The sequence below is a fragment of the Nerophis ophidion genome, linkage group LG18, assembly GCF_033978795.1.
Source record: "Nerophis ophidion isolate RoL-2023_Sa linkage group LG18, RoL_Noph_v1.0, whole genome shotgun sequence".
In the NCBI taxonomy this organism is placed as follows: Eukaryota; Metazoa; Chordata; class Actinopteri; order Syngnathiformes; family Syngnathidae; genus Nerophis; species Nerophis ophidion.
The window spans coordinates 49,333,645-49,358,655 of NC_084628.1; the positions used below are offsets into that span (position 1 = coordinate 49,333,645).

General features: G+C 44.3%; 1 protein-coding gene across 2 annotated transcripts in view; it reads right to left on the reverse strand.

Moving 5' to 3' along the window:
• Positions 1-25,011, reverse strand: part of myo18ab (myosin XVIIIA b) — a 221,290-nt gene that overhangs the window by 165,649 nt on the left and 30,630 nt on the right. The window contains exons 6-10 of one of the 2 annotated variants that reach the window (XM_061878303.1): positions 23,053-23,153; positions 20,299-20,362; positions 19,584-19,728; positions 9,412-9,582; positions 6,549-6,639 (exon numbers count right to left, since the gene is read on the reverse strand). In XM_061878303.1, coding sequence (XP_061734287.1) covers positions 6,549-6,639; positions 9,412-9,582; positions 19,584-19,728; positions 20,299-20,362; positions 23,053-23,153 — 572 coding nt within the window. The remainder of the gene's footprint in view (positions 1-6,548; positions 6,640-9,411; positions 9,583-19,583; positions 19,729-20,298; positions 20,363-23,052; positions 23,154-25,011) is intronic. The other variant, XM_061878302.1, reaches the window with a different exon arrangement.

A 25,011-nucleotide genomic window follows, 5' to 3' on the forward strand; every position in this document is an offset into this window, starting at 1 on the left:
CAATAATTATCTGTCCCTCCTGGTCCTTAAGGTATTGTGTTACTGTGCAATAATCATCTGTCCCTCCTAGTCCTTAAGGTATTGTGTTACTGTGCAATAATCATCTGTCCCTCCTGGTCCTTAAGGTACCATGTTACTGTGCAATAATCATCTGTCCCTCCTGGCCCTTTAGGTACCGTGTTACTGTTCAATAATCATCTGTCCCTCCTGGTCCTTAAGGTATTGTGTTACTGTTCAATAATCATCTGTCCCTCCTGGTCCTTAAGGTACCGTGTTACTGTTCAATAATCATCTGTCCCTCCTGGTCCTTAAGGTATTGTGTTACTGTGCAATAATCATCTGTCCCTCCTGGTCCTTCAGGTACCATGTTACTGTGCAATAATCATCTGTCCCTCCTGGCCCTTTAGGTACCGTGTTACTGTGCAATAATCATCTGTCCCTCCTGGTCCTTAAGGTATTGTGTTACTGTGCAATAATCATCTGTCCCTCCTGGTCCTTAAGGTATTGTGTTACTGTGCAATAATCATCTGTCCCTCCTGGTCCTTAAGGTACCGTGTTACTGTGCAATAATCTTCTGTCCCTCCTAGTCCTTAAGGTATTGTGTTACTGTTCAATAATCATCTGTCCCTCCTAGTCCTTAAGGTATTGTGTTACTGTTCGATAATCATCTGTCCCTCCTGGTCCTTAAGGTATTGTGTTACTGTTCAATAATCATCTGTCCCTCCTGGTCCTTAAGGTACCGTGTTACTGTGCAATAATCATCTGTCCCTCCTAGTCCTTAAGGTACCGTGTTACTGTGCAATAATCATCTGTCCCTCCTGGTCCTTAAGGTATTGTGTTACTGTTCAATAATCATCTGTCCCTCCTGGTCCTTAAGGTACCGTGTTACTGTGCAATAATCATCTGTCCCTCCTGGTCCTTAAGGTACCGTGTTACTGTTCAATAATCATCTGTCCCTCCTGGTCCTTAAGGTATTGTGTTACTGTTCAATAATCATCTGTCCCTCCTGGTCCTTAAGGTACCGTGTTACTGTTCAATAATCATCTGTCCCTCCTGGTCCTTAAGGTACCGTGTTACTGTGCAATAATCATCTGTCCCTCCTGGTCCTTAAGGTATTGTGTTACTGTGCAATAATCATCTGTCCCTCCTGGTCCTTAAGGTACCGTGTTACTGTGCAATAATCTTCTGTCCCTCCTAGTCCTTAAGGTATTGTGTTACTGTTCAATAATCATCTGTCCCTCCTGGTCCTTAAGGTATTGTGTTACTGTTCAATAATCATCTGTCCCTCCTGGTCCTTAAGGTACCGTGTTACTGTGCAATAATCATCTGTCCCTCCTAGTCCTTAAGGTACCGTGTTACTGTTCAATAATCTTCTGTCCCTCCTAGTCCTTAAGGTATTGTGTTACTGTTCAATAATCATCTGTCCCTCCTGGTCCTTAAGGTACCGTGTTACTGTTCAATAATCATCTGTCCCTCCTGGTCCTTAAGGTACCGTGTTACTGTGCAATAATCATCTGTCCCTCCTGGTCCTTAAGGTACCGTGTTACTGTGCAATAATCATCTGTCCCTCCTGGTCCTTAAGGTACCGTGTTACTGTGCAATAATCTTCTGTCCCTCCTAGTCCTTAAGGTACCGTGTTACTGTTCAATAATCATCTGTCCCTCCTGGTCCTTAAGGTATTGTGTTACTGTGCAATAATCATCTGTCCCTCCTGGTCCTTAAGGTATTGTGTTACTGTTCAATAATCATCTGTCCCTCCTGGTCCTTAAGGTACCGTGTTACTGTGCAATAATCATCTGTCCCTCCTGGTCCTTAAGGTACCGTGTTACTGTGCAATAATCATCTGTCCCTCCTGGCCCTTTAGGTACCGTGTTACTGTGCAATAATCATCTGTCCCTCCTGGTCCTTAAGGTATTGTGTTACTGTGCAATAATCATCTGTCCCTCCTGGTCCTTAAGGTACCGTGTTACTGTGCAATAATCTTCTGTCCCTCCTAGTCCTTAAGGTATTGTGTTACTGTTCAATAATCATCTGTCCCTCCTGGTCCTTAAGATATTGTGTTACTGTTCAATAATCATCCGTCCCTCCTGGTCCTTAAGGTACCGTGTTACTGTGCAATAATCATCTGTCCCTCCTGGTCCTTAAGGTATTGTGTTACTGTTCAATAATCATCTGTCCCTCCTGGTCCTTAAGGTACCGTGTTACTGTGCAATAATCATCTGTCCCTCCTGGTCCTTAAGGTATTGTGTTACTGTGCAATAATCCTCTGTCCCTCCTGGTCCTTAAGGTACTGTGTTACTGTGCAATAATCATCTGTCCCTCCTAGTCCTTAAGGTACCGTGTTACTGTGCAATAATCATCTGTCCCTTCTGGTCCTTAAGGTACCGTGTTACTGTGCAATAATCATCTGTCCCTCCTGGTCCTTAAGGTATTGTGTTACTGTGCAATAATCATCTGTCCCTCCTGGTCCTTAAGGTACCGTGTTACTCTGCAATAATCATCTGTCCCTCCTGGTCCTTAAGGTACCGTGTTACTGTTCAATAATCATCTGTCCCTCCTAGACCTTAAGGTACCGTGTTACTGTGCAATAATCATCTGTCCCTTCTGGTCCTTAAGGTACCGTGTTACTGTGCAATAATCATCTGTCCCTCCTGGTCCTTAAGGTATTGTGTTACTGTGCAATAATCATCTGTCCCTCCTGGTCCTTAAGGTATTGTGTTACTGTGCAATAATCATCTGTCCCTCCTGGTCCTTAAGGTACCGTGTTACTGTGCAATAATCATCTGTCCCTCCTGGTCCTTAAGGTATTGTGTTACTGTGCAATAATCATCTGTCCCTCCTGGTCCTTAAGGTATTGTGTTACTGTGCAATAATCATCTGTCCCTCCTGGTCCTTAAGGTACCGTGTTACTGTGCAATAATCATCTGTCCCTCCTGGTCCTTAAGGTACCGTGTTACTGTTCAATAATCATCTGTCCCTCCTGGTCCTTAAGGTATTGTGTTACTGTTCAATAATCATCTGTCCCTTCTGGTCCTTAAGGTACCGTGTTACTGTGCAATAATCATCTGTCCCTCCTGGTCCTTAAGGTATTGTGTTACTGTTCAATAATCATCTGTCCCTCCTGGTCCTTAAGGTATTGTGTTACTGTTCAATAATCATCTGTCCCTCCTGGTCCTTAAGGTATTGTGTTACTGTGCAATAATCATCTGTCCCTCCTGGTCCTTAAGGTATTGTGTTACTGTTCAATAATCATCTGTCCCTCCTAGTCCTTAAGGTACCGTGTTACTGTTCAATAATCATCTGTCCCTCCTGGTCCTTAAGGTACCGTGTTACTGTTCAATAATCATCTGTCCCTCCTGGTCCTTAAGGTACCGTGTTACTGTGCAATAATCTTCTGTCCCTCCTGGTCCTTAAGGTACCGTGTTACTGTGCAATAATCATCTGTCCCTCCTGGTCCTTAAGGTACCGTGTTACTGTTCAATAATCATCTGTCCCTCCTGGTCCTTAAGGTACCGTGTTACTGTGCAATAATCTTCTGTCCCTCCTGGTCCTTAAGGTACCGTGTTACTGTGCAATAATCATCTGTCCCTCCTGGTCCTTAAGGTACCGTGTTACTGTGCAATAATCATCTGTCCCTCCTGGTCCTTAAGGTACCATGTTACGGTGCAATAATCATCTGTCCCTCCTGGTCCTTAAGGTACCGTGTTACTGTGCAATAATCATCTGTCCCTCCTGGTCCTTAAGGTACCGTGTTACTGTTCAATAATCATCTGTCCCTCCTGGTCCTTAAGGTACCGTGTTACTGTTCAATAATCATCTGTCCCTCCTGGTCCTTAAGGTACCGTGTTACTGTTCAATAATCTTCTGTCCCTCCTGGTCCTTAAGGTATTGTGTTACTGTTCAATAATCATCTGTCCCTCCTGGTCCTTAAGGTATTGTGTTACTGTTCAATAATCATCTGTCCCTCCTAGTCCTTAAGGTACCGTGTTACTGTTCAATAATCATCTGTCCCTCCTGGTCCTCAAGGTACCGTGTTACTGTGCAATAATCATCTGTCCCTCCTGGTCCTTAAGGTATTGTGTTACTGTGCAATAATCATCTGTCCCTCCTGGTCCTTAAGGTACCGTGTTACTGTGCAATAATCATCTGTCCCTCCTGGTCCTTAAGGTACCATGTTACGGTGCAATAATCATCTGTCCCTCCTGGTCCTTAAGGTACCGTGTTACTGTGCAATAATCATCTGTCCCTCCTGGTCCTTAAGGTACCGTGTTACTGTTCAATAATCATCTGTCCCTCCTGGTCCTTAAGGTACCGTGTTACTGTGCAATAATCATCTGTCCCTCCTGGTCCTTAAGGTATTGTGTTACTGTGCAATAATCATCTGTCCCTCCTGGTCCTTAAGGTACCGTGTTACTGTGCAATAATCATCTGTCCCTCCTGGTCCTTAAGGTACCGTGTTACTGTGCAATAATCATCTGTCCCTCCTGGTCCTTAAGGTACCGTGTTACTGTGCAATAATCATCTGTCCCTCCTAGTCCTTAAGGTATTGTGTTACTGTGCAATAATCTTCTGTCCCTCCTGGTCCTTAAGGTATTGTGTTACTGTTCAATAATCATCTGTCCCTCCTGGTCCTTAAGGTACCGTGTTACTGTTCAATAATCTTCTGTCCCTCCTGGTCCTTAAGGTATTGTGTTACTGTTCAATAATCATCTGTCCCTCCTGGTCCTTAAGGTACCGTGTTACTGTGCAATAATCTTCTGTCCCTCCTGGTCCTTAAGGTATTGTGTTACTGTTCAATAATCATCTGTCCCTCCTAGTCCTTAAGGTACCGTGTTACTGTTCAATAATCATCTGTCCCTCCTGGTCCTCAAGGTACCGTGTTACTGTGCAATAATCATCTGTCCCTCCTGGTCCTTAAGGTATTGTGTTACTGTGCAATAATCATCTGTCCCTCCTGGTCCTTAAGGTACCGTGTTACTGTGCAATAATCATCTGTCCCTCCTGGTCCTTAAGGTACCGTGTTACTGTTCAATAATCATCTGTCCCTCCTGGTCCTTAAGGTACCGTGTTACTGTGCAATAATCATCTGTCCCTCCTGGTCCTTAAGGTATTGTGTTACTGTGCAATAATCATCTGTCCCTCCTGGTCCTTAAGGTACCGTGTTACTGTGCAATAATCATCTGTCCCTCCTGGTCCTTAAGGTACCGTGTTACTGTGCAATAATCATCTGTCCCTCCTGGTCCTTAAGGTATTGTGTTACTGTGCAATAATCTTCTGTCCCTCCTGGTCCTTAAGGTATTGTGTTACTGTTCAATAATCATCTGTCCCTCCTGGTCCTTAAGGTACCGTGTTACTGTTCAATAATCTTCTGTCCCTCCTGGTCCTTAAGGTATTGTGTTACTGCTCAATAATCATCTGTCCCTCCTGGTCCTTAAGGTACCGTGTTACTGTGCAATAATCTTCTGTCCCTCCTGGTCCTTAAGGTATTGTGTTACTGTTCAATAATCATCTGTCCCTCCTAGTCCTTAAGGTACCGTGTTACTGTTCAATAATCATCTGTCCCTCCTGGTCCTTAAGGTACCATGTTACTGTGCAATAATCATCTGTCCCTCCTGGTCCTTAAGGTACCGTGTTACTGTGCAATAATCATCTGTCCCTCCTGGTCCTTAAGGTACCGTGTTACTGTTCAATAATCATCTGTCTCTCCTCGGTCTCCATCTCTCCTCCCTCATCAGCACTGTTGCAATTTCTAGTATGGGCTGATACACAATTTAAGGGAATATTTATTGGGACTAAAACCCTACATAAACTCTAAAATATTTTGCAAATCTAAAATATGGAATGGTAAACTAGTCTCTCAAGGAAATTGACAAGATCTTCTCGCCGAGAAGAGAAGCTCAGGTTGGGCAGAGCTGTGGGCACTCAGACTTGACCACTTCTGAATGTAATCCCAAACTTAATAACATCTGGGAAAAGCTCTGCAAGGTGAACTTCTGATCAATGTGTGAGCAGAGCTGGAGCAGACAAACCATTGGAATGTGTCTGCTCACCACAACAGTCCCTTGCACTGGCCTGGTGAACACCCCAGTGAGACCATTGCAGAGAAAGATGCTTCTTCAAAGACACCTGGGATGTTTTACTCTGCTCAATCACACCTCACGGAGCCACTTGCAGGCTTACACACAAACACGGCCCTATGGACTACCACACACATACACCCCAGCCCCTTCACCCACGCGGTGTGATGGACTACTGGGCAGTGCCAGTTGCTCCTTCCCCTCTTGCAAGTCTCAAGTTTTTCTGTTTCCTAATATGTGCTCATATGTGCTTGTTGTTGGTGGAGTTTTTATCTGGTCTCAAATTTTGCACACCCTTTTTATCTCCTCCTCCTCCCATGTTTACCTTTCTGCCATGTTTACTGCGTCTGATCTTTGACAGGCGGTGCTGAAAACTCATTCTGTTGCACTTTTTGAGTAAAATGACCATAACATTCTGTTCTAGTGTGTTTGTGTAATGTTGAAATGTCAATCCCAAAGTGAAAGAGAGACCTGTTGATAAGGGAGACGATGAGAGTGAAGAGCTCTGAGTAGAGTCCCGATGCCATGGCCTCCAAACACTCCACAGCTGTGACCTTACAACCTGACAGAACACACATGTACACATTAGAGGGACAGAAAACCACACATTTTCTCATTCTATTTTTACTGTGGAATTATTGCAAGGTTGGAACAATATATGATAGTAGGGGTGGGTTTTGATATTCAGTACCACATTGGGACCATTTCTGGAGTAAACAGGTAGCAGTAAGATTAGTCGTAAGCCAATTGAAGAACTGAGTACAATAGATCAATTGAATAAAGGAAGCAAAAATGCGGTATGATTATTGGCACCTAATAGCAGAGTCGACTCTCGGGATAGTGCTACGCTGGACAATACTTTTTCACCTGCACAGAGGAAGGTAAGCCTCTAACTACAATTCAGGCCCAAACACAGGAAGGTTTGGCCGTATTTCACCTGAAAAGGTAGAGACTCAGACACCTGCAACAAGTATTTAAGAGTGATATTATGCAAGTAACATACTGTAAGTAATGTCTGTGGGAGGTCTTATGTGTGAAATGTTACTTGCCCTGCATGTCTCATGGATGCCTACAAAGCTGGAGCATTGGAATAAAAGCTACAGTAAAGGCAGGTGATTGTGTTCTTCATAGAACGAAAAAATGAATACAAAATAGGGAGGATGAAGAAGGGAAGGAAAAAATGGCAAATGTACTGTATGTACTGTACACACTTAAGATCTTATTTTCCCAAAGTGTATTTTGATGTTTAAATGATGCTACCTTCTGTGATTTGTATTCCTCCTTTCAGCCTGCGGAAACGTCAGTTCTCTGTAAACTAGGCCCAAGGCTAAAATCTGGAATGAAGTCGGACTCATTACTAATGAGGCGGACTTTGCCCCAACGCCTTTTTTGGGGGCTTAGTAAAAATGTGGAACATGGAGTGAACACTTGTGAATGTCATTGAAATCCATTAAAAGGATAAGGCTTAAGTCTTGTATACATATATATATATATATATATATATATATATATATATATATATATATATATATATATATATAATCCTGGCAATACTGATGTGAAGCTTAAATATATAGTAACCACATGGCTTAGCCTACTCTATACAGTATTTATAACATCACTAGTGTTCATTTCACAGCCACAGGAACCATATGGGTCAGTCTACTCCATACAGTATTTACAAACCCTGTTTCCATATGAGTTGGGAAATTGTGTTAGATGTAAATATAAACAGAATACAATGATTTGCAAATCCTTTTCAAGCCATATTCAGTTGAATATGCTACAAAGACAACATATTTGAAGTTAAAACTGATAAACATTTTTGATTTTTTGCAAATAATCATTAACTTTAGAATTTGATGCCAGCAACACGTGACAAAGAAGTTGGGAAAGGTGGCAATAAATACTGATAAAGTTGAGGAATGCTCATCAAACACTTATTTGGAACATCCCACAGGTGTGCAGGCTAACTGGGAACAGGTGGGTGCCATGATTGGCTATAAAAGCAGCTTCCATGAAATGCTAAGTAATTCACAAACAAGGATGGGGTGAGGGTCACCACTTTGTAAGCAAATTGTCGAACAGTTTTAGAACAACATTTCTCAACGAGCTATTGCAAGGAATTTAGGGATTTTACTATCTATGGTCCGTAAAATCATCAAAAGGTTCAAAGAATCTGGAGAAATCCCTGCACGTAAGCGATGATATTATGGACCTTTGATCCCTCAGGCGGTACTGCATTGAAAACCGACATCAGTGTGTAAAGGATATCACCACATGGGCTCAGGAACACTTCATAAAACCACTGTCAGTAACTACAGTTGGTCGCTACATCTGTAAGTGCAAGTTAAAACTTTACTATGCAAAGCGAAAGTCATTTATCAACAACACCCAGGAACGCCGCCGGCTTCGCTGGGCCCGAGATCATCTAAGATGGACTGATGCAAAGTGGAAAAGTGTTCTATGGTCTGACGAGTCCACATTTCAAATTAAATTTAGAAACTGTGGACGTGGTGTCCTCCGGAACAAAGAGGAAAAGAACCATTCGGACTGTTATAGGCGCAAAGTTCAAAAGCCTGCATCTGAGATGGTATGGGGGTGTATTAATGCCCAAGGCATGGGTAACTTACACATCTGTGAAGGCACCATTAATGCTGAATGGTCCATACAGGTTTTGGAACAACATGTGTTGTCATCCAAGCAACGTTATCATGAACGCCCCTGCTTATTTCAGCAAAACAATACCAAGAGACAGCGTGATGATCAAAAACCGTACTCGATACGGGAAAACCGTAGTTGTTGGTAGGAATGGGAAAAAGGACCGATCAAGATTTAAACACACATTGTAGGTCATAAAAAACAAAGAAAAACTGAAAATATTTTTTTATATTTTTAGAGAAATAAAAAAGACGGATTTGCGACTATAGACGGAGAAATTACATGCCTGAATGGTATGGTATGTTTGTTGCTCTAAAACACAGATGTGCATAAACAAAAGTGTGGTCTGGAATGTCATTTGTCGATGTAAGAATAAAAGGAAGGATCCAGTTGTCGTCTTAACGAGCTCTTTTTTTAAGGCCTTACAGCTACTCCAAATGGTAACTGCTAGCCTTCGCCACGTACACAGCATGTCATCAAATCCGAGCCATGTTTGTATACAGCGGAAGTCAACGCTAGTTCTTCTACTTTTGTTTATGGTATGTGCTGTGCGTGTCAAAACAAATAAAGTATTCTGATTTAAGGTCTCCTGCATTAAAACGCACGTCATAATTGGATATTTTTTGACAGGATCCGTGTACACATGGCTAATAATGGCAATTAGAGTTGATACCTGAGTTGTCACCTTGGGTAGTTTCATCTGGTCCTCCTCTGAAGGAGGTGGAGTGCTGCAAGCCTTTGGGAGGGTGCTTGAATATAGTCGATGTCAGCTCCTCTAAGGTGCAGCCCAGCAGGTAGGCCGCCTTCTGAGCCCATTCATGGCGGCCAAACTGCCTGCGTCCGCCTAAAATGTTTGTACATTCATTAGTGGGACATTAAAACACATACAACAACAGTATATATACACACACACACACACACATTCTCACACACCTGCATGCATACACACACATACACACACACACACACACACACGCACACACACACACACACACACACACACACACACGCACACACACACACGCACACACACCCCTCCATGATAACATACATATACATACTTTCTAGTAGATGCAAACACATATACAGTACATATAATACAAACACATATACAGTACATATAATACAAACACATATACAGTACATATAATACAAACACATATACAGTACATATAATACAAACACATATACAGTACATATAATACAAACAGTTACAACAAAGTAAATGAATAAATAGATAAAATAATAATACAAATAAATAAATAATTTCACACAGGAGGGACTATCACAGGGCAGTTGGGCAGCACCACCAGAGTCCAAAAATGGGGGGAAAATGGCCTCCCCTAGCCCCACACCCTACAAGAGTCAGACCCCCCCAGCCCCCAGGGGAAGGAGGGAGCCCAAAGAGATTCCACGCCAGAGTGGCCCGGGCTGGCCCCGCCCGACAGCAAAAAGCCCCCCAACCCCCTCGGGCACCGCCACCCGTCCCCAACCCCTGCCCAGGCACCCCCATGGATCAGCCCACCAGGCCAGAAGCAGAGCACCAAGTGCAGTTCAACTCCCCCCCCCAGCACCCAAGACCCCCACCCATGGAGCGAGACCACTAGGGTCAGGTGAAGAAATGAATTATAGATGCCCAAAGAGATGGCAATTCTGCCAGTTGTTGTTTTGATTCTGCAGACATTCTTTCCACAACTATATGATCTCATGAAATGTTTTTGCAAAAGTTTACACAGAAATTCTTTTTGGATTTCCAATTCATGAAAATAGTTTTCTTGGCGATGCTTAATGCGTTGATAAGGAGGTATGTTTGCTTTCTATCTGGGGTTTTTTCCCAAGATGGCGCCGCTGTAGTGGCTGCTGTTGGCAGGAGCTCTGTGCTCTTGTGTCATCCTTGTGTGTTACCCTCATCTTTTCATGTCTTTTATATATATATATATATATATATATATATATTTATTTATTTTGTTTTTTGTTTGTTTGTTTTTTGCCTTTTGGTCTGGGACCCTTTGGGACTGTGTGACAAGGGGTGGCATTTTCGTGACCTCTGCGGTGCTTTTTTTGTGGACTTCTGGAACTGCCTCCCGGGAGCCTTTTAGCCATGGAGACCAGCTGCTGGGTCTCTGCCACACCGGAGTCCGTTTGGAGGGACTGGAGGAGATGCAGATAAAAAGACAGGACTGCAGAGCTGGCAACTGAGCGTCAGGACGGACAAGCTTCACAGTGTCTTGGCTGAATGAGCAGGTATCGGACACCTCGGACGTATCCTCGCTCATCCATGCGGACTGGACACTGGCCGAGAGTTGGTGGGCGGCCGAGGGTGGAGTCGGCTCTCTTGGTTGCTTTGTTGGGTCTGCTCCCGTCTCCGACCATGCTCCCTCCACCCCAGCAGACGATGGCGTGGAACACCGCAGAGGCCACCACAGTTTATATGTTTCTTTTACTTTTTATTCATAGCTGTATGTAGTCCTGTCTGGTTGCATCAGCTCCACTACTTTAATGTCTTTTGTCTTCTTTGATGTTTCATGTGTCCCTCTTACACACTTGTTTACCTGTATCTCATCTTTTTTGTAAGGGGCGCTGGAAGCCGGCAGACCCGTCAGCGATCCTGTTCTGTCTCCCTTTAATATTTGTCTGATCTTGAATGGGATTGTGCTGAAATTTGTAATTTTCCCCTCAGGGATTAATTAAGTATGTCTGATTCTGATTCTGATCAGTTGTGGAGAGACCACCCAGCAAAATCTCTAAGGCTAATGACACTCCACGCCAGAGTTCTTCACGGGAGCACATTGAATGGAAGTAGTTATCTAGCTTACAAACCCCGTTTCCATATGAGTTGGGAAATTGTGTTAGATGTAAATATAAACAGAATACAATGATTTGCAAATCCTTTTCAACCCATATTCAATTGAATGCATTACAAAGACAAGATATTTGATGTTCAAACTCATACTTGTTTTTTTTTGCATATAATACTTAACTTAGAATTTCACGGCTGCAACACATGCCAAAGTAGTTGGGAAAGGGCATGTTCACCACTGTGTTACATCACCTTTTCTTTTAACAACACTCAATAGGCGGTATAGCTCGGTTGGCAGAGCGGCCGTAACAGCAACTTGAGGGTTCCAGGTTCGATTCCCGCTTTCCCCATCCTAATCACTGCCGTTGTGTCCTTGGGCAAGACACATTACCCACCTGCTCCCAGTGCCACCCACACTGGTTTAAATGTAACTTAGATATTGGGTTTCACTATGTAAAGCGCTTTGAGTCACTAGAGAAAAGCGCTATATAAATATAATTCACTCACTCACTCACAAACGTTTGGGAACTGAGGAAACTAATTGTTGAAGCTTTGAAAGTGGAATTATTTACCATTCTTGCTTGATGTACAGCTTAAGTCGTTCAACAGTCCAGGGTCTTGTAGTCGTATTTTACGCTTCATAATGGGCCACACATTTTCCATGGGAGACAGGTCTGGACTGCAGGCGGGCCAGGAAAGTACCCGCACTTTTTTACTACGAAACCACGCTGTTGTAACACGTGGCTTAGCATTGTCTTGCTGAAATAAGCAGGGGCGTCCATGATAACGTTGCTTGGATGACAACATATGTTGCTCCAAAACCTGTATGTACCTTTCAGCATTAATGGTGCCTTCACAGATGTGTAAGTTACCCATGCCTTGGGCACTAATACACCCCCATACCATCACACATGCTGCCTTTTCAAGTTCGCGCCTATAACAATCCGAATGGTTCTTTTCCTCTTTGTTCCGGAGGACACCACGTCCACAGTTTCCAAATATAATTTGAAATGTGGACTCGTCAGACCACAGAACACTTTTCCACTTTGCATCAGTCCATCTTAGATGAGCTCGGGCCCAGCGAAGCGTTCCTGGGTGTTGTTGATAAATGGCTTTCGCTTTGCATAGTAGAGTTTTAACTTGCACTTGCAGATGTAGCGACCAACTGTAGTTACTGACAGTGGTTTTATGAAGTGTTCCTGAGCCCATGTGGTGATATCCTTTACACACTGATGTCGGTTTTTGATGCAGTACCGCCTGAGGGTTTAAAGGTCCGTAATATCATCGCTTATGTGCAGTGATTTCTCCAGATTCTCTGAACTTTTTGATGATTTTACGGACCGTAGATGGTAAAATCCCTAAATTCCTTGCAATAGCTCGTTGAGAAATGTTGTTCTAAAACTGTTCGACAATTTGCTTACAAAGTGGTGACCCTCACCCCATCCTTGTTTGTGAATTACTTAGCATTTCATGGAAGCTGCTTTTATAGCCAATCATGGCACCCACCTGTTCCCAATTAGCCTGCACACCTGTGGGATGTTCCAAATAAGTGTTTGATGAGCATTCCTCAACTTCATCGGTATTTATTGCCACCTTTCCCAACTTCTTTGTCACGTGTTGCTGGCATCAAATTCTAAAGTTAATGATTATTTGCAAAAAAAACAAGTTTATGAGTTTAAACATCAAATATGTTGTCTTTGTAGCATATTCAACTGAATATGGCTTGAAAAGGATTTGCAAATAAATCATTGTATTCTGTTTATATTTACATCTGACACACTTTCCCAACTCATATGGAAACGGGGTTTGTATTATCTGAGCACTGTACACAAATGTCAGGTGTTTTCAACTGAATCTGCTGTAAATTTGGATTGTTTCCAGAATTCTGGGTTCCAGCTTTTGGACACGTCTGAGTTCCATTTGGAAGTTGGAATACATATTGTGTTATCCTTTTCTAAAAATAAAGCGGAAAATTGAAATAAAGCTTTAGGAGCAGCTCTTTTTAAGAATAGAACAATAGTGGGATTACTTCCTTTGTTGAGTCTTGCACTGAATACAGATTTGATTTGTACATACAGTGTATTCGAAGAATTTGTTAGGAATTATTGCATTTGTGTTATTAAACTTTTGAAAGAGATATAACTGTTTCCATTGATGACATCCCCAAGGCATCTGACTCCCTTATCATACCATGTTGGAAAGTTCAATGGTTTCATGTCAAACAGAAAATCAGGATTATTCCAAACAGGCGTCAATTGGCAGGGAGTGAGCGGGCATCCAGTTATTTTCAAAAATTCCCACCAAGCTGTTAAGCTAGTGCGTATATTCATACTTTTAAAGAAGTTGTGTTTTCGGGGAATTTGGCTGATAAAGGGCAAGTTAGTCATTGGGATCTCCCTGCTGAGTGATTGTTCAATGTCAAACCATAAATGATCTCATAAATTGGGATTGATCTATTTGAATAAATATTGTAGTTTATTTGCAAGGAAGTAACGGGAAATGTTTGGGAGTTCCAGACCTCCGTGTTTCCTGTGTTTTTGGAAAGTTTTAAGGCTGATTAGTGCTGCTTTACTTTTCCAAAGAAAGTGACTGATGTGTGAGTCTAGTGATTATAACCAGATTTTAGAAGGTTTGGTGGGAATCATTGACAAAAGATATTTAACCCTCAGCAAGACCGTCATTTTCATGGTAAAAAGCCTTTCTCATTTTGCTTTTTATCATTGAAATTGTCAGCATAATTACATGTACAAAATTTAAATTCTCAAAATTCAAATGCAAAAAATTCAGTTAGAAAAATGTTAGAGTCAAAAAGATCTTTCATCATAAAGACACAAATGAAACTCCAAAAAAGATGCAGTCTTAGTAGATCACAGGCATGGTGCACACCATGGTATACATCACACACGCTGTTTTGTTACTTTCAGCTTCTTTCAAACTGATACTCTTTTTTTTAGAAATGACTTGTTGAGCATTGTGTTTTGTACTTAAATCCATCTACATGGCCAGCAGACTCCTCCTGCTCCATCTACATGGCCAGCAGACTCCTCCTGCTCCATCTACATGGCCAGCAGACTCCTCCTGCTCCATCTACATGGCCAGCAGACTCCTCCTGCTCCATCTACATGGCCAGCAGACTCCTCCTGCTCCATCTACATGGCCAAGAGACTCCTCCTGCTCCATCTACATGGCCAAGAGACTCCTCCTGCTCCATCTACATGGCCAAGAGACTCCTCCTGCTCCATCTACATGGCCAGCAGACTCCTCCTGCTCCATCTACATGGCCAAGAGACTCCTCCTGCTCCATCTACATGGCCAGCAGACTCCTCCTGCTCCATCTACATGGCCAAGAGACTCCTCCTGCTCCATCTACATGGCCAAGAGACTCCTCCTGCTCCATCTACATGGCCAGCAGACTCCTCCTGCTCCATCTACATGGCCAAGAGACTCCTCCTGCTCCATCTACATGGCCAGCAGACTCCTCCTGCTCCATCTACATGGCCAGCAGACTCCTCCTGCTCCATCTACATGGCCAGCAGACTCCTCCTGCTCCATCTACATGGCCAGCAGACTCCTCCTGCTCCATCTACATGGCCAAGAGACTCCTCCTGCTCCATCTACATGGCCAGCAGACTCCTCCTGCTCCATCTACATGGCCAGCAGACTCCTCCTGCTCCATCTACATGGCCAGCAGACTCCTCCTGCTCCATCTACATGGCCAGCAGACTCCTCCTGCTCCATCTACATGGCCAAGAGACTCCTCCTGCTCCATCTACATGGCCAGCAGACTCCTCCTGCTCCATCTACATGGCCAGCAGACTCCTCCTGCTCCATCTACATGGCCAAGAGACTCCTCCTGCTCCATCTACATGGCCAAGAGACTCCTCCTGCTCCATCTACATGGCCAAGAGACTCCTCCTGCTCCATCTACATGGCCAAGAGACTCCTCCTGCTCCATCTACATGGCCAGCAGACTCCTCCTGCTCCATCTACATGGCCAGCAGACTCCTCCTGCTCCATCTACATGGCCAAGAGACTCCTCCTGCTCCATCTACATGGCCAGCAGACTCCTCCTGCTCCATCTACATGGCCAGCAGACTCCTCCTGCTCCATCTACATGGCCAGCAGACTCCTCCTGCTCCATCTACATGGCCAAGAGACTCCTCCTGCTCCATCTACATGGCCAAGAGACTCCTCCTGCTCCATCTACATGGCCAGCAGACTCCTCCTGCTCCATCTACATGGCCAAGAGACTCCTCCTGCTCCATCTACATGGCCAGCAGACTCCTCCTGCTCCATCTACATGGCCAGCAGACTCCTCCTGCTCCATCTACATGGCCAGCAGACTCCTCCTGCTCCATCTACATGGCCAGCAGACTCCTCCTGCTCCATCTACATGGCCAGCAGACTCCTCCTGCTCCATCTACATGGCCAGCAGACTCCTCCTGCTCCATCTACATGGCCAAGAGACTCCTCCTGCTCCATCTACATGGCCAAGAGACTCCTCCTGCTCCATCTACATGGCCAGCAGACTCCTCCTGCTCCATCTACATGGCCAGCAGACTCCTCCTGCTCCATCTACATGGCCAGCAGACTCCTCCTGCTCCATCTACATGGCCAGCAGACTCCTCCTGCTCCATCTACATGGCCAGCAGACTCCTCCTGCTCCATCTACATGGCCAAGAGACTCCTCCTGCTCCATCTACATGGCCAAGAGACTCCTCCTGCTCCATCTACATGGCCAGCAGACTCCTCCTGCTCCATCTACATGGCCAGCAGACTCCTCCTGCTCCATCTACATGGCCAGCAGACTCCTCCTGCTCCATCTACATGGCCAAGAGACACCTCCTGCTCCATCTACATGGCCAAGAGACTCCTCCTGCTCCATCTACATGGCCAAGAGACTCCTCCTGCTCCATCTACATGGCCAAGAGACTCCTCCTGCTCCATCTACATGGCCAAGAGACTCCTCCTGCTCCATCTACATGGCCAAGAGACTCCTCCTGCTCCATCTACATGGCCAAGAGACTCCTCCTGCTCCATCTACATGGCCAGCAGACTCCTCCTGCTCCATCTACATGGCCAGCAGACTCCTCCTGCTCCATCTACATGGCCAAGAGACTCCTCCTGCTCCATCTACATGGCCAGCAGACTCCTCCTGCTCCATCTACATGGCCAGCAGACTCCTCCTGCTCCATCTACATGGCCAGCAGACTCCTCCTGCTCCATCTACATGGCCAAGAGACTCCTCCTGCTCCATCTACATGGCCAAGAGACTCCTCCTGCTCCATCTACATGGCCAGCAGACTCCTCCTGCTCCATCTACATGGCCAAGAGACTCCTCCTGCTCCATCTACATGGCCAGCAGACTCCTCCTGCTCCATCTACATGGCCAGCAGACTCCTCCTGCTCCATCTACATGGCCAGCAGACTCCTCCTGCTCCATCTACATGGCCAGCAGACTCCTCCTGCTCCATCTACATGGCCAAAAGACTCCTCCTGCTCCATCTACATGGCCAGCAGACTCCTCCTGCTCCATCTACATGGCCAGCAGACTCCTCCTGCTCCATCTACATGGCCAAGAGACTCCTCCTGCTCCATCTACATGGCCAGCAGACTCCTCCTGCTCCATCTACATGGCCAGCAGACTCCTCCTGCTCCATCTACATGGCCAGCAGACTCCTCCTGCTCCATCTACATGGCCAAGAGACACCTCCTGCTCCATCTACATGGCCAAGAGACTCCTCCTGCTCCATCTACATGGCCAAGAGACTCCTCCTGCTCCATCTACATGGCCAAGAGACTCCTCCTGCTCCATCTACATGGCCAGCAGACTCCTCCTGCTCCATCTACATGGCCAGCAGACTCCTCCTGCTCCATCTACATGGCCAAGAGACTCCTCCTGCTCCATCTACATGGCCAGCAGACTCCTCCTGCTCCATCTACATGGCCAGCAGACTCCTCCTGCTCCATCTACATGGCCAGCAGACTCCTCCTGCTCCATCTACATGGCCAAGAGACTCCTCCTGCTCCATCTACATGGCCAAGAGACTCCTCCTGCTCCATCTACATGGCCAAGAGACTCCTCCTGCTCCATCTACATGGCCAAGAGACTCCTCTTGCTCCATCTACATGGCCAAGAGACTCCTCCTGCTCCATCTACATGGCCAAGAGACTCCTCCTGCTCCATCTACATGGCCAGCAGACTCCTCCTGCTCCATCTACATGGCCAGCAGACTCCTCCTGCTCCATCTACATGGCCAAGAGACTCCTCCTGCTCCATCTACATGGCCAAGAGACTCCTCCTGCTCCATCTACATGGCCAAGAGACTCCTCTTGCTCCATCTACATGGCCAAGAGACTCCTCCTGCTCCATCTACATGGCCAAGAGACTCCTCCTGCTCCATCTACATGGCCAAGAGACTCCTCCTGCTCCATCTACATGGCCAGCAGACTCCTCCTGCTCCATTTACATGGCCAGCAGACTCCTCCTGCTCCATCTACATGGCCAAGAGACTCCTCCTGCTCCATCTACATGGCCAAGAGACTCCTCCTGCTCCATCTACATGGCCAAGAGACTCCTCTTGCTCCATCTACATGGCCAAGAGACTCCTCCTGCTCCATCTACATGGCCAAGAGACTCCTCCTGCTCCATCTACATGGCCAAGAGACTCCTCCTGCTCCATCTACATGGCCAGCAGACTCCTCCTGCTCCATCTACATGGCCAGCAGACTCCTCCTGCTCCATCTACATGGCCAAGAGACTCCTCCTGCTCCATCTACATGGCCAAGAGACTCCTCCTGCTCCATCTACATGGCCAAGAGACTCCTCCTGCTCCATCTACATGGCCAAGAGACTCCTCTTGCTCCATCTACATGGCCAAGAGACTCCTCCTGCTCCATCTACATGGCCAAGAGACTCCTCCTGCTCCATCTACATGGCCAAGAGACTCCTCCTGCTCCATCTACATGGCCAGCAGACTCCTCCTGCTCCATTTACATGGCCAGCAGACTCCTCCTGCTCCATCTACATGGCCAGCAGACTCCTCCTGCTCCATCTACATGGCCAAGAGACTCCTCCTGCTCCATCTACATGGCCAAGAGACTCCTCCTGCTCCATCTACATGGCCAAGAGACTCCTCCTGCTCCATCTACATGGCCAGCAGACTCCTCCTGCTCCATCTACATGGCCAAGAGACTCCTCCTGCTCCATCTACATGGCCAAGAGACTCCTCCTGCTCCATCTACATGGCCAAGAGACTCCTCCTGCTCCATCTACATGGCCAAGAGACTCCTCCTGCTCCATCTACATGGCCAAGAGACTCCTCCTGCTCCATCTACATGGCCAAGAGACTCCTCCTGCTCCATCTACATGGCCAAGAGACTCCTCCTGCTCCATCTACATGGCCAGCAGACTCCTCCTGCTCCATCTACATGGCCAGCAGACTCCTCCTGCTCCATCTACATGGCCAGCAGACTCCTCCTGCTCCATCTACATGGCCAGCAGACTCCTCCTGCTCCATCTACATGGCCAGCAGACTCCTCCTGCTCCATCTACATGGCCAAGAGACTCCTCCTGCTCCATTGGTCAGCGACATCATGTTGTGTTGTCATGATGATCATGCATTAATGACATCAAAACACTCAACCTGATGAAATACATACAATCATTTCTGGAGTTACCACTAATTATTGCAAATGTTGATTGTAAACAAGGAAGAATGTAATGTAGTTAATGCAGTGTTACGCTGAGACAGGCTGAAATATGTGCTCTTAGTTGGTGTAAACGCCAGCTGGCTCCTCCTCCACTGTCGCCTGCAGTGCACCTTTACATCCACCTCACAAACACTTTGCTTCGTGAGCACAGTGTTGTGATTGCTCAGCTGTTCTAGTACATTGCCTTTGGAGCGACCACTGCCTCCACTCATTGAAGGTTGGCAAAGTTTGGGAAGGTGGGAGACTTCAGACTGACTGCATGCACCAACACCTAGGGGCGGATGTCACCTTGGGACAAGTGGAAGTTCTTGCAGCAGTGAGGATGTTCCTACCTTGAGTTGCTCCAGCAGCACCCAGGTGGCAAATGGCGCCTAGGATGAGCCAGAGAGCCTTCTGTTCATCAGCAGAGATGCCCAGCACCTTCATGGCTGCCTGCACTTTAGTGAACTGTTGTGATGCTCGCTGCTTGTCCTCAGGCTGCAGGAGACAAGACCACACCTTGGTTCTTGGGAGCTCACATCACAGCAACATGCATGTTGGGCTCTACTTCTTCTACTGACATACGGTGGTGGTCAAAGGTGTACGTACACTTGTAAACAACATGATGGCATGGCTGTCATGACTTTCCAATCATTTCTACAACTCTTTTTTTTTGATGTGAAGAAACAAGTCCATGTGAGAAAAGCAACACATTTAGCTGAACTGCAGCAATTTAGTGGTTAAAAATGTGCACAGAAGCTTGTGGATGACTACCAAAAGTGCCTTATTGCAGGTAAACTTGCCAAGGGACATGGAAGCAAATATTAACATTGCTGTATGTATACTTTTGACTTTGCTCACATTTTCAGTAGAGACATAATAAATTCATAAGAGAAGCAAACTTCATGAATGTTTTTTGTGAGCAACAAGTATGTGCTCCAATCACTACATCACAAAAACATAAGAATGATTGTAAAGTCAAGACAGCCATGACATCATGTTCTTTACACGCGTACGTACACTTTTGACCAGGACTCTACATTTCATTTAAAAAAGTTGCATGACTACCTTGGAATGTGGAATGATGCCAAAGGTGTTGTTGTCAGCGAGGTGGTTAAAGTGCAGCTCAGTTCTGAAGAAGACAGCAGAGACATTAGGAGTCTAAGGAAAGCAGGAAGTCATATATCCCGGACATGTTCCCTGTGTAAAATAACATTCAGTAATTAAAAAAAGACTTAAGTATAAAACCACATTTGTCAGTGGGGTTTAGGTTGAAAGATTGGAAAGTGCACACTACTAAAGGTGTACTTGGGATGCACTGGTACACGGTTATGTACCCAAATGTTGGCTCCACCATGCATTACACAACTGGTGTGTGTGTGTGGAGGGGGGTGGTGTAATGTCACAGCAGTGTTGTGGCTTCACCTATGCCTCAAATGCTTGTCATTGTAGCACGAAATAAAAAAAATGAGATTAAAAAGAATTGAAAGAAGCAGCAGCTCTCATTCAAATGTGTTGAATGCACATTTTGGGTGGTATAGCTCAGTTGGTAGAGTGGCTGTGCCAGCAACTTGAGGGTTCTGGGTTCGACCCCCACTTCTGCCATCCTAGTCACTGCCCGTGTGTCCTTGGGCAAGACACTTTACCCACCTGCACCCAATGCCACCCTCACTGCTTTAAATGGAACTTACACATTGGCTTTCATTATGTAAAGTGCTTTGAGTCACTAGAGAAAAGCGCTATATAAATATACTTCACATTATGAGAGACACTATCTCCATGGAGCTAAATTTGAATTTTAGTACTTTCAAAAATTCATTTTAAAACTGAAAAAAAAGATGCTTAATTTTAAAAAACAAATCAGGGTATCCAAAATAAAATAAGTGCACACAATTTATTTCAAGTTGAATATAGTTAGGATTCACTCTGATACTTGTTTTCCTGTAAATTATTTTACTTTTTCACTTTCAAATATTTACATATAGACAATGGCTCTGACTCACAATGACAAGGCCCTGGGTTCGATTCCCTGGCTTGGGACATGCACCTGGAGATAGGCCCCTCCCACCTCCAAAGACATGCACCTGGGGATAGGCCCCTCCCACCTCCAAAGACATGCACCTGGGGATAGGTTGATTGGCAACACTATCAATCAATCAATCAATCAATGTTTACTTATATAGCCCTAAATCACTAATGTCTCAAAGGGCTGCACAAACCACTACGACATCCTCGGTAGGCCCACATAAGGGCAAGGAAAACTCACACCCAGTGGGACGTCGGTGACAATAATGACTATGAGAACCTTGGAGAGGAGGAAAGCAATGGATGTCGAGCGGGTCTAACATGATACTGTGAAAGTTCAATCCACAATGGATCCAACACAGTCGCGAGAGTCCAGTCCAAAGCGGATCCAACACAGCAGCGAGAGTCCCGTTCACAGCGGAGCCAGCAGGAAACCATCCCAAGCGGAGGCGGATCAGCAGCGCAGAGATGTCCCCAGCCGATACACAGGCAAGCAGTAAATGGCCACCGGATCGGACCGGACCCCCTCCACAAGGGAGAGTGGGACATAGGAGAAAAAGAAAAGAAACGGCAGATCAACTGGTCTAAAAAGGGAGTCTATTTAAAGGCTAGAGTATACAAATGAGTTTTAAGGTGAGACTTAAATGCTTCTACTGAGGTAACATCTCGAACTGTTACCGGGAGGGCATTCCAGAGTACTGGAGCCCGAACGGAAAACGCTCTATAGCCCGCAGACTTTTTTTGGGCTTTGGGAATCACTAACAAGCCGGAGTCCTTTGAACGCAGATTTCTTGCCGGGACATATGGTACAATACAATCGGCAAGATAAGATGGAGCTAGACCGTGTAGTATTTTATACGTAAGTAGTAAAACCTTAAAGTCACATCTTAAGTGCACAGGAAGCCAGTGCAGGTGAGCCAGTATAGGTATATATGTATGTATATATGTATATAAAGGTATATACAGTATAGGTATATATGTATGTATATATGTATATAAAGGTATATACAGTATAGGTATATATGTATGTATGTATATATGTATATAAAGGTATATACAGTACAGGCGTAATGTGATCAAACTTTCTTGTTCTTGTCAAAAGTCTAGCAGCCGCATTTTGTACCAACTGTAATCTTTTAATGCTAGACATGGGGAGACCCCAAAATAATACGTTACAGTAGTCGAGGCGAGACGTAACAAACGCATGGATAATGATCTCAGCGTCTTTAGTGGACAGAATGGAGCGAATTTTAGCGATATTACGGAGATGAAAGAAGGCCGTTTTAGTAACGCTTTTAATGTGTGCCTCAAAGGAGAGAGTTGGGTGGAAGATAATACCCAGATTCTTTACCGTGTCGCCTTGTTTAATTGTTTGGTTGTCAAATGTTAGAGCTGTATTATTAAATAGAGTTCGGTGTCTAGCAGGACCGATAATCAGCATTTCCGTTTTTTTGGCGTTGAGTTGCAAAAAGTTAGCGGACATCCATTGGTTAATTTCATTAAGACACGCCTCCAGCTGACTACAATCCGGCGTGTTGGTCAGCTTTAGGGGCATGTAGAGTTGGGTGTCATCAGCATAACAGTGAAAGCTAACACCGTATTTGCTAAATGGTCCCTAGTGTGTGAATGTAGTGCATCTGTGTTGGTCCTCTGATGAGGTGTTGACTTGTCCAGGGTGTACACCGCCTTCCGCCCAATTCAGATGAGCTAGGCTCCAGCACCCCCCCAAGACCCCGAACGGGACAAGCGGTAGATAATGGATGGATGTATGAGTTATTGCCATGTGATTGTAATTACCTCAGGGTGTTGTCAGCTCCATCCATCATGTAATAAAAAATGTTGAAGGTTGACTCGTTTTCTGGTCGTCTGCTCACCCTCATTTTCTCCAAAAGCATTGTCTGAGCACAATAAAGCAGAAGACATTCATTCAATTTCTCCCCCCCATCTGTTATGTGGTACAGGTGGTGTCAACATTTTGTGGTGGCGAACGCAATGTCATACATTTGTTTTAAGTTAATTTTTAGACCATTAACAAAAGGATATTTGCAGAATGTGTTACTGCACAAGGTGGAAAAATTAAGTAGCTGGTGTGTGCAGAGAGACAGCTACAGCTCTGATCAGGAACAACAATTATTAGTCACACACACACACACACACACACACACACACACACACACACACACACACACACACACACACACACACACACACACACACTCTTGTATTGTTACTTTCTTGAGATCTGAGAAAAATGCCTCCCTCTTTAGGAGCAGCCTTTCTAGACATATAAAGAAGTGTATTTACAACATGAATAATAATATATACATACTACGCAAGTATAAAATAGCTTGTTGTGAAAAATGATTTGGAATTTCACAAGAAAAACTTTTAATTTTGGCAGTATTATAATAAAAGATGTAATTTTACTCAACTCAAGTCAAAATGTTACAAGAAAAACTGAACATGTGCGCAACATTATGATAAAAGTTGAGATTTTAAATTAAATATACCTCAATTATATCATTTAAATTAGCACAATAATCCCTGAGAAGGAGCAGGATGAAGAAAATCTTATAATTTCCTGCCCCCTCTGACATAATACATTATCTTACTTCATGAATATCATTTAAACCAACACATATATCCAAATGTCATTAAAACAATAAAAAAAAACACAAGAAAAACAAAACAATTGCAAAACTTCATAAAGTATAAACCAAACAGAGAAAATAATAATAATAATGTACACCTGACGGAATGATATAAAGCAAATGCAAAACCAGACAAAAAATAAGTAAAATAATAAATAAAAAGCAAAATGTAAACACTTATGGATGTCCATATGATCGTATTGTTCTATCTTTATTTTTTTTTTTCAATTAAAATATATTTTTACATTTTTTTATCTCATTGTAAAGAGAATTCCCCAATTTCCCCCCACCACTGATGTACACACTTCTTTTAAAGTTGTCCTTGAATATTGCTGTTTGAAATGACCTTTTGTATTCTCAGAAGTGATGACTAACATGTCTTGTAAATGTGCTGCTAATGTTTTACTTTTAGTCTTAAACATGACACACAATGTTACTAGCTCCTGTAGTTTCAATAGTCCAGAGTTCATAAATAATATGTTAGTGTGTTCTAAGTCATCTACTTTATGAATAATCCTTATAGCTCTTTTCTGTCGTTGATACAATGTTCCTCTTATATGTGTCCCCCCACACTGCCACACAGTAGCTGATATAAGCTAATATAAGTGCACAATACAATATAAGCATTGATTGATTGATACTTTTATTAGTAGATCACACAGTACAGTACATATTCCCTACAATTGACCACTAAATGGTAACACCCCAATAAGTTTTTCAACTTGTTTAAGTCGGGGTCCACCTTCATCAATTCATGGTAATTGCCCTAGAACAGGGGTAGGGAACCTATGGCTCTAGAGCCAGATGTGGCTCTTTTGATGACTGCACCTGGCTCTCAGATCAATCGTAGTTGACATTGCTTAACACGATAAGTAATGAATAATTCCGCTGGTAATCGCAGTGTCAAAAATAACGTTCAAAATATAAAACATTTTCATGCATTTTAATCCATCCATCCAGTTTCTACCGCACCTGTTCAAGAAGTCGCATTAATGGTAAGAAGTATTTTATTTAATGTTGGTTAGCTTCCTAATAGCAATGTTATCTTAAAAAATAAGAGACTTATCATACTGTAAAAATGTTGGTCTTACTTAAAAATGCACAC